The 10,088-nt window shown below is 55.9% G+C and overlaps 1 protein-coding gene and 1 long non-coding RNA gene across 2 annotated transcripts in view; one reads left to right on the top strand and one right to left on the bottom strand.

Moving 5' to 3' along the window:
• LOC117287360 overlaps positions 1-788 on the bottom strand; it is a 10,633-nt gene extending 9,845 nt beyond the window's left edge. The window contains exon 1 of the long non-coding RNA XR_004518663.1: positions 648-788. This is a non-coding gene — a long non-coding RNA (uncharacterized LOC117287360). The remainder of the gene's footprint in view (positions 1-647) is intronic.
• Samd11 (sterile alpha motif domain containing 11) overlaps positions 7-10,088 on the top strand; it is an 18,448-nt gene continuing 8,366 nt past the window's right edge. The window contains exons 1-5 of the mRNA XM_033767818.1: positions 7-208; positions 1,147-1,238; positions 4,120-4,301; positions 4,705-4,755; positions 8,022-8,146. Of these exons, the coding sequence (XP_033623709.1) occupies positions 1,167-1,238; positions 4,120-4,301; positions 4,705-4,755; positions 8,022-8,146 (430 nt within the window). The 5' untranslated portion in view covers positions 7-208; positions 1,147-1,166. The remainder of the gene's footprint in view (positions 209-1,146; positions 1,239-4,119; positions 4,302-4,704; positions 4,756-8,021; positions 8,147-10,088) is intronic.

Here is a 10,088-nt window from a genome sequence, read left to right as displayed (position 1 = left end):
GACTTCCAGCCGCTGCTGGACAACGGTGAGCCCTGCATCGAGGTGGAGTGTGGCGCTAACCGTGCACTGCTCTACGTGCGCAAACTCTGCCAGGGCAGCAAGGGCCCATCCATCCGCCACCGCGGGGAGTGGCTCACGCCCAACGAGTTCCAGTTCGTCAGCGGCCGCGAGACCGCCAAGGACTGGAAGCGCAGCATCCGCCACAAAGGTGCGACCGCGAGGCGGAGGGGTGGGGGGTGGGCAGCCGCGGTCAGTCTCCTCGGCTCACTTCCGCGCCCTTTGCTCTGCCCCCTGGGAGGCCGGGTCTCGGCCTAGAGGGGGCGCTGCAGCTCCAGGGCCGACTCAAGAACACCCCCACACCACCCCTGTTCCCTGCACGCCAGGCCGCTGGGGTAGCCAAGCCGAGAGCCCTCTGCTTCCTCGGTCCCCAGCCCCGGCCAGGCGCCCTAGTACCCCGGGTAACCATGGGCCGGCCATGAGGATCCCGAGCCCACAGGGCCAGAGGAAGTTCATGGGAACTCAGGGATTCCGGCGGGAGGGGAAGGTGATCTTCGGATGCGGCGCGGACGTAGGCGAAGCGGGGTGGGCGGGGGCGCGCGGTGTCGGAACAGAGGTCCCGAAGGTGGGGCGGCCTGAGCCCGGGATACCTAGCAGGATGGCGAGCGCCAAGCGCGGTGGGGCAGTTTAAAGTTGGGGACGAGGTTGCTTCGGTTCGCACTCGGCGCTGGTCAACACGCTTCTGCTGTGCGGGCAGCCGCAGGCCTGACATCCGCCGCGCCGCGCCGCTCACCTCTCCCGGGCTTGCCTTCCTCTGCCTGCCGAGGGCTCCTGCGGGACCGGCTCGGAGAGGGCGGAGCGGAGAGGAGGGGCCCCGGGGGCGGGTAGGAGGACTTCCTTCGTCATGGGAGGGCGCTAGCCCCAGACGAGTTTCGGACCCAGCAGATCACTGCCGCTTCGCCTCCGTGGGGTAGGGCGGACGGCAGGCTTGGACGCTGGAGGGCGGAGGGTGTGGAGATCGGTGTGAGTTCAGTGCACCTGCCGGGAGGGGGCCCCGCCTTGCCGTTGCTGAGCCCCCGGGGCGCGCGCGCTGGCCGCTCCACCTGCGCCCTGGCCACTCCTCACGTATTCTCTCGGCTCTCCGGGCAGGAAAAAGTCTGAAGACGCTTATGTCCAAGGGGATCCTGCAGGTGCACCCTCCGATCTGCGACTGTCCGGGCTGTCGAATATCCTCGCCGGTGGTGAGATTGGGAGTTAGGCTGGGGATCAGAGGAGTATGGTCTTCCCCTGCAGGGCTGGCTGTGCAGGTGTTTTCTAGGACTGGGAGTTCTAACCTCAAACTGGTGTGCAGGAGGGAGCAAGGTGCGGGGGGGGGGCTGTGCTCTGCTCTCTAGCCTGTGCCTGAGAAGAAGCAGGAGTTCCGAGGCACAGGAGCCCCTCCTAGCCTGGTCTTGAGTTCTACAACAACCCTCTCTCCCTGTTCGTGGCTTGGAGCTCCTCAAGTTCTGGGAACAGACAGCCCAGGGTTCCAGGGCCTTCCCCTGTTAATGCTGTTCATCTTGGGCCCTGGTCTGGTGGTCACCAAGTCATATGGCTCAGCTGTTTGGAGGCTGGATTCATTGTGGGGATGTGATAGTACTGGCTGACCTGGATGTGCTGGGGTGTGAGTGTCTCCGGGTTGCTGAGGTCTGGAGTCTTGTTCTGCAAGGCCTGGAGGTCCAAGTGTCCTGGTGATACAGAGCCCATTCAGGACAGAGTCTTTGGAGTGAGGCTGACCAGAGAGCTGGAGTTGACAGTTCTTTGGTGCAACCCCTCCACCCAGAATGGACAGTCTGTTGAAGACCTTACTGGCCTTTAGAGCAGGAGAGATTGGAGGACAGAACCATTCCTGCATGCCCAGGCTGTGATTGATCTAAAAAGGAAATTGGCTCTGAAGAGGGACCAAGTTAGAGCCCCTGGGGAAGAAGGCCATGATGCTGAAGTGGGGGCCCTGCAGCACCTCACCACAGGAGAGGCAGAGAGCCAAGAGGCTTGAGAAGACCTAGGTTGCCACTTGGGCATTTTTCCTTTGGACTGGGGGTGAAATACCTGGGTTCCTCTTGGACCCCTAGGGGCATAACTTGGACAGGCTGAGAAGCCTCAGATCTGTGCATGTTGGGCAGGGGAAGAGGAGTCACATATCCCACACAGTCTGACATGGACCAACAGCTTCCACATGAGTTCACACTCATGCTCAGTATATACAGGTGTGCACTTGCACAAGAGCTTCCCACACTGATATGTGGCTCAGGAGCCATGCACGCTGGGCACCCACTCTTACTGTTTGAGGAAAGGTTGAGTCTTAGCTAGGGGCCAAGTTCTCAAATCTGTTGAGCAAAGAGAGCTGGCTGAGATTTCCAGTGAGTAAGAAGCATGTGTTACCTGTCCCTGGGCAAGGTCAGGGAAACCACTTGAGTCCTTAGTGTCCCCACCCCGGACTTCTTTGAGGAGCGATCCCATACCTGCCCACTACAGGTGTCCCCCAGGTTATGGCAGAGGCTGGGGCTAGAGGCTCCCTGTGCCCAGGTCTGTATATCATGGAGCTGAAGGTGGCATACAACCTGGGTTTGTTTCCAGCCAGCTGCTACTGGCCTCTTTCCAAACCTTCAAATCCTTCCCACACCCCACAGATGAGAAGCAAAGGAAAATGTATTTTCTTTTCTTCTGAAGAGAATATCTCACTTAAAGCAGAAAGGCAGGATGCTGGGGGACTGCAGAGCCTCCCAAGGTCTTCATACTTGGGCTCCGGCAGCCTAGGAAAGAGAAGAGGACACCCTAGACAGGCAGGGGCTATTGAAAATGGTCTGAAGCCTATGGGCTGACAGAGGTCTAGGGCATAGACAAGAGCTCCTGCCTACAGCCTCATGCAGGCTCTGCTGTCTGGCAGGTCTCAGAAGGGACCACAGAGTAGACCCTCTCATACTACCACCCTGACCCAGTACACACAAACTGTGATGCAGAGGAAAATGGTATGGGGACAGCAGATTTATGAGGACCAGTGTCTAGGAGCCAGAAGAGGGCCCTGCCTAGGCTGAGCTGGGTGGCACTGCATCTCTGGGGTATCCGTGTCTGAAGAGAAGCACCTTTGCCTGGGCAGGCAGGCATGGTACAGCAGACCACCTCTGGGTCCTGGAAGATGGGGAATGAGCAGGCCCCTCCTTGAGCCCTTCCCCGAGTTCATGGGTGTGATGAGGACCCCTCCTTATGGTAACAGAGGCTTCAGGAAGTCCCCCAAGACAGAACAGAGAGGAAATGAGATACTCTCAAAGCCGGTGCCACTTCTGAGCCAGCAGCCTGTTTGAAAATAAGCAAAAACCTTCTACACGCTGGAAATAATCAGTGACTTTTCTTCTCTCTCCTTGGGCAGTGGTACCTACAGACTCAGGGAGATCTGAGAAGGCTGGGGTGGGCTGCACATACACTCATGCTGCTTTGGCACAGCCACACCTGTGCTTTGTGTGTGCAGAGCTTCTCACTTGAGGCATGCACGGCTCCACACACCTACACCATGGGTACAGAAGGGAGAGAAACTAATATTGCAGGAAGTTCTACCCCAGGCCCTGGACTGCCCCTGAGCTGGCTCTGCCTGGTGCTCACAAAATGGAAAAGGGGTGCTGGGCTGTAGCTGAGTGGTAGAGCTCTTATAGGAGGGCAGAGACACAGGTGGCCCAAGTTTCAGAAGCAGAACCAGATGACACAGCAGCAGCCCCACTTCCCTATGCAGTATGGCCTGAGTTCAGGCCCCAGCACTGCAAAAACAAAAAAGAAAAAAGAACTTTTACTAGTTGATGTTGGTGACAGCCAGTTGGGGGATCACATAGGGTATGATGGGATTTCAGGCAGACACACACAGAGGTCGTGGCATGCTGGCTGTGTGTCCAACAGCACCAGTCCAAGAGTCCTGCCCCAGGCTTCACACACAACCCAGTAGGCTAGGTACCTGGGAAGGGAGGTGCTAGGAGTGACAGCTCATCCAAGGACTGTCACACTGTGGGCCCTCCACACTCAGGATGGGTCTACAACCATGGGCCCAGGAGGCTGAGGCCTAGGCCAAGCTTCACCTTCCTCTTCCCACTTGCCTAGAACCGGGGGCGGCTGGCAGATAAGAGGACAGTCGCTCTGCCCCAGACACGTGCCCTGAAGAAGGAGAGGACTCCCAGCTTCTCTGCCAGTGATGGTGACAGTGATGGGGGTGGCCCAGCCTGTGGGCGGCGGCCCGGCTTGAAGCAGGAGGATGCCCCACACATCCGTATCATGAAGAGAAGGTGCTTGTTCTGTGTCCAGGCCTAGGTGGTGGGGAGTTCCTCTGGGAATGGGGACATCAAGACTAAGGATCTTCTGGGGATACAGCTGTGGGGGGGAGACACGGGCAGGAGCTGTTACCTCGCCTGATGTCCCATCCTGGGATCCTCTCCTGCCAAGCAGGAATTGGATTTCAGTGGAATAAGTTGAGTCTGAGGAAGCCGCAGCCCCCAGCATGGCTCAGGGCAGGGTCAGTGCAGTTCTTTCCTACTCAGCTCTAGCCTGTGGGCCTATCCAGGTGTGCTACTAGCAGGTGGAAACAGGCATGGGAAGCTGTCCCTGGTCCACTGCCTCTGGCTTCCTACATGCTCTGCTGTGCAGAGCCAGTGCTGGAGCTGCACTGACCCTTGGCTTCTCTCCCTGCAGAGTCCACACCCACTGGGATGTGAACATCTCTTTCCGAGAGACATCCTGCAGGTAGGAGTCCTCTGCTTCTGCTTCTAAAATTCAGTCTGCCTTCTCTTTTGCCCCCTTCTGCCTGTGGTCTCTTGTCCTGACCAGTGTGCCAGGTTTGATGTGTCTGCTTCTTACTCTGCCTAGGATACAGGTGGTCTGATGCCCAGATGAGATCAGGAGACACAGTTCATCCAGTATATTTGTGCTCAACCTCACAGGGGTTCTAGGCAGCCCAGACCTGGAGGCAAGTCACACCCCCTGTGGGACTATCCATTTGAGACCATCTGCTTGAGGACAATGCTATGACCTTACCCTCTCAGAGACCCATCAGGAAGTGAGAATGGTGTTATTTGAGTGGAGTCTTAAAGGATGTGTAGAGCTTGCTAGGGAAGAGGGGTCTGCAAAGCTGTGGAGAAATGAGGGAAGGTATTATGAGAAAAGGAGGGCAGGGTTGGTTCACTTAGATGCTAGAGGTCTGGGCCTTGGATGCTGGGCCAGTTGGGCTTTGTCTTCTAGGCAGGATGAGCTATGAAAAGTTCTTGAGCAAGGAGAAGAGTGACCAAGTTTGTGTTTTGTGAAGCTCTTTCTGGCAGGAGGCCCCTCAGGCAGGCTGGGGGCTTGCCTGGAACCACATGGACTTGTGCTGTGAAAGCAATTGGGGTGTAAACCCAAGGCATAGCAAGGAGGCAGAAATGACAGCCCATGATGAGAAGGTTGGGGTATTAGGGTTGACCCACATTTCTGGCTCCTGAGGACTAGAGCTGCTTAGTCTGTGATTTCCGACTAGTGGAGTCAAGTCTTCCTCCATGGCTTCCAGGGAAACACAGCAGGAAGGGTAGAGCAGGAAAGCAATGGGTGTTCAGTGTCAGGACTGGCCGTCCTGGCCAGAGCTATGAGCATCTGGTCTCTCCAAGGCCCAGCCACACAGCCAGGAGGGAGCTTATCCTGGCTTTTTGCCAGATGTGTTATTATTTGTCTTTGAGAATGTCTGGATTCTGGAGCCAAATTACAATAAAAACATCTTTAAACTTATTTCCACCTCATTTTGGAGTAGCAGCTCAACTGATCATTTTTATGAATCCTCATGAACACTGATGATATTTTATGAGCCTTTTACTGGGATACTACGTGATAAATTTGTCAGTGTGGCCGCTAGGGAACCCAGTGACTGTACCCCCAATATTAACTGCCTCTCCTGCCTGCACCCTTCCTCACACCCACTGGCCTTTGGGTGTCAGAAGGGTGCCAGGTGTCTGTGCAGGGTCCAGTGACAACATGAACCACTGCAGTCTAGGGTGTTGCTTGAAAGAGCCCAGCCTGTGTCCGTGTGGCTCCCTGGCGTGCAGAAGCCCCAGAAAGGGCTTATATGCTTTTCTAGATTTAAAAACAGGGAGCTGCAGTTGCAGGAAAGAGGGCACAGCATGTCTGAAAGGACTGACCATTACTTTGTCCCTGCCTGCAACACAGCCCCTAGTACCTGGACAGAGAGAGCTGTGAGCTGCCTTATGCTGCCCATACCGAATTCTGTCTGTGAGCCCATCTATCTGTCCTTCTGTCTCTAGTCTATCTATCCATCCATCCATCTCTGTCACTCTCCACTTGACTTCCCTCTTCCATCCATCCATCTGTCCGTCTATCTCTGTCCCTTTGACCAACCCTACTGTTGACTGCTGCCTGCTTGAGGAAGAGAGACCCTTGTAAGCTTCTCCCCGGCATGGTCTGAAGGCTGGGGACATGGCCTCTGGCCTCCTGTGCTGCCAGAGAGATGGGCAAGGGCTGGACTGCACGTTGTTATGAGGTAGCTGCGGTGGGGGAGGCTCTGGAGGGGAGCCAGAGTTCTTCTCTCTGGTGTCCAGACAGCCTCCTCTGGGCTGTAGTGGAGACTCCATTCTGTGATGCCCCGTTGTCTTCAGTCTGGCATACATGACATTCTTTACAGTTCTTCACACACAAACAACATAATTTGTTAACTGAGTGACCAGAACAGATTTTTTAGGACTGGGCCATTTTGGGACCCGAGGAGTGAACTCCCAAAGCAGAGAGTGGGAGTGTGGATGGCAGGTACAAATCCTGGTTCTCCCCCTCTTTGGGCCTTGGTTATCCCTAAGAGCACCTGAAGGAGATGATAGCTGTTGTGGCAGCTGGTCCAGACACAGATTAGGCAGGAGCTCCTCACTTTCTGCTGGCCCAGGCTGGGATCCAGGATAGGTCACCATGGGGAGCAGCCCTGTGGCAGCTGTGGCTCTGTGCCAGGCTGGCACTGGGCCTCTCCTAGTGCTGAGGACAGCAGTTCTGTCCCCACCCTTTATCAGTGAGGATGATGGGGATGAGCCTTGTGCTGATTAATCCCATAAGGCACTTACTCCCCACCTGCCCTGCTTTCATGGGGGCAGGGAGAGAATTCTGTCTGAGCCTCCTGGAGCTCAGGGGCCGCTCTGCACTCTGCCTCTGCCATGTCTGGTGCTGAAACAGATCTGCTTAGAGGCAGCCCTGGATTAGCTCAGCTCCAGCCAGCTATGGATGGGGGCTAGAGACTATTTAATGAGGTTCAGGTCGGCTTCTGGTCACTGTGTGGAGCTTCTGCCAGCATCAGTGCCGAGGAGGAGACTGCTGTGCTACAGGTGTGCTGGGAGGGCACTAACCGGGCATATACTAGAGGCACTGGGCACCTCTTCCCCTCTGTCCTGGCTTTGGCTTCCTGTCCTGCTCCCACACTGTGCTGATGGTAGGGTTGCTCACAGAATCCCACTTTCTCCTTTTCTCTAGAGAATTAAAAATAGGCCTGAGGACAGCAGCTTGCCTATGACTGCTGGCACTGTGCACTTGGCATGCATCTTTTCAGCTGCAGCACTCTTTGCCCAAACCTCAGCGCCCTTATTGGATGAAATTAGAGCTGGGGGTGGTTGCAATTTTTAATCAAAGTGGCACATACCTTGTTGCTGCAAGAGCTGGCAACACATGCATGATAGCATGGCCTCTCTGGCCTTGTCCATCAGGAAATGGAACACAGGGCTGCCCTCCAAACAGGGAACCGTAACAGCACTGTCCCTTCTGCAGATAGGATGGCAGGAGGAGCCCAACTTGGCACAGACCAGCTGGGAGCTGTGGTGGGGTTCCAGGGCCAGGTCCCTGCTTCACTGGGGTGTGCCCTGTGGGTGTCAGCCTCCACGCAGAGGTGTGCACATGGCTCACTCCCCTCAGCATTCACTGTACCCATGCTCATATTCAGCAGGCTCACACTTGTGTGGGTGCTCATGGGCCTGTCCTTCTGTCTTACTCTGCTGCAGCCAGGACAGCAGCCTTCCTACCCTCATATCCAGTGTGCATCAAAACCACCACCTCGTTATGCCCGAGCATCAGAGTCGCTGTGAATTCCAGACAGGCAGCGTGGAGATTGGCCTGGGACCCTCAGGTGAGGAGCACTGGAGTCCTGAGGGAAAGGACAGGGCTGCCAGGGCCACACTGGCTCAGCCCAAGGACAGCAGCCCTCCCCATGTCTCTGCTCAGCAGCTCTGAGGCCTTGGCAGGCAGCCAGGGAGGCCAGCAGAGGAGGCGGGAGGTGTGAGGCCAGCTGTCCCCCTGGGCCTCCCTGTGATGGTAATTGTGTTAATCCCAGCCAGCCAGGCAGACAGGCGGCAGAGGCAGCGGCTCCACTGTGGCTGCTGCTGGGGTGGGCTTGGAGTGGTGGAGGCCATGCCACCCCCTCCTCACAGGGCAGACACAGGCCCCACAGAGGCTCAGAAATGGCCCCACCAGGACAGCTCCTGTGAGGGCCAGTTCAGTGGTGCCGTTGCCTGCCTTGCAAGCAAAAGGTCCTGAGTTTGATCCCCAGTACCAAAACAACAAAAACAGCTCCTGTGGGCAACAGCATGTTCATCCACCCACCAACCCACAGACCAGGCCCACCCTGGTCCTGGGAGGGAATACCCTCCTGCAGCGTAGACCTCCTCGAGACAGGCAGGAGAGTGCTGGCCCAGGAGCAGCGTGGACTGCTAGGGAGAGTTGGTTCTTGGAAGTGACATGAGCTGGGGGGCAGTTTAGGGTCCAGGGCACTCCCCAAAAGAGCCAGGGACCTTGGCCTTGGATGTTTCCCCCTAGGTGTGGTCCACCCCCCTGAGTACCCCATCAGAGCCCCCATGTGTTCAGAGGCCTTTGCCGGCAGGGGTGGGGGTCGTTGCTTCTGGAGCTGCTGAGGCAGCTGAGCAGGCAGCTGATAAAATCTAATTGCCCCATCGATCAGGCAGAGCTAAGGGAGCCCTGCAATGATTGAGATGTTCTGAGCAGCAGGCCCTCCCTGCAGCCTGAGCTTGGAGGGTCCTCAGGTATGGGCAGGTGAACTTGTTCATACACAGGTTTGTGGACCTTACCCTCAGCCAGGGCCAGGACACACTCCATGCTAGGGTGTCCTCCTTTTGTGCTTACTGACCTGGCTAGCTGTTCCTCTGTCACTTTCCACTATATGTAAGGGTCCAGTGTATCATATCCAGATTCAAACATGCATTCCTTGAGGACTGACCCCTCTCAGCCTGTTACTACTTCTCACTTTCTGTGGTCCAGGAGACACCCTCACTGAGCTGCTTCTCAGACTGCTAGCAAGTCTTGTAGTTTCATGTGCCTGCCCCCAAGGTGCACCATCCATTTCCAGTATGCCTGTCCTTTCTTACCTCCATGCATGAGCCAAATCCTGTGTGCCTAAATATGTGTGTCCATGAGGAAATGTGGCCTCATCAAGGCAGCTATAAGGCTAGGTCTCATCTGGGGGTGGCCCCATCCTAGCATTACCTCCCCTGGGCTATGGTAGGCTTTTTAGGAGCAAGAAGAGCCCCCAGACCCCAGTGAAAAAGCGAAGAGTGGGGTTTGTTGTTTTTGTAGCACTGGGAATTGAAGGGGAGGGGGCTTTGCACTGAGCTACATCCCCAGCTTTTTTGCTTCTAATTTTGGAGTCTCATTAAGTCTTTTAAATTGCCCGGGCTAGGCTTGAACTTTCAATTCTCCCGCCTCAGCTTCCCACATTGAGAGGGAGTTTTCATTGTTGAAATGAGGAGCAGATGGGCTTCAAACTCTTACTAAACCTTTTAAGGAGCTGGGTGTGTCTGTGCATGCCTGTAATCCCAGCACAGGGGGAGGTTGAGGCAGGATCACAAATTTGAGCCCAACCTGGGCAACTTAGTGACTTAACAATATCCTGTCCCAAAATAAAAAGAGCTGAAGGTATACCTCACTGTGAAGGCCCTGGTTCAATTCCCAGTACTGCCAAAAAGAAGAAAGTAGGGGAGGAAAGAAACAGGTGGGGGAGAGAATTTAAGGTGTGTGTGTGTGTGTGTGTGTGTGTGTGTGTGTGTGTGTGTGTGTGT

This window comes from Fukomys damarensis, unplaced genomic scaffold (assembly GCF_012274545.1).
Source record: "Fukomys damarensis isolate Sample0158 unplaced genomic scaffold, DMR_v1.0_HiC HiC_scaffold_23, whole genome shotgun sequence".
Taxonomy (NCBI): domain Eukaryota; kingdom Metazoa; phylum Chordata; class Mammalia; order Rodentia; family Bathyergidae; genus Fukomys; species Fukomys damarensis.
Note: the sequence above shows the minus strand (reverse complement) of the source record. Positions and strands in the feature narration are given on the sequence as shown.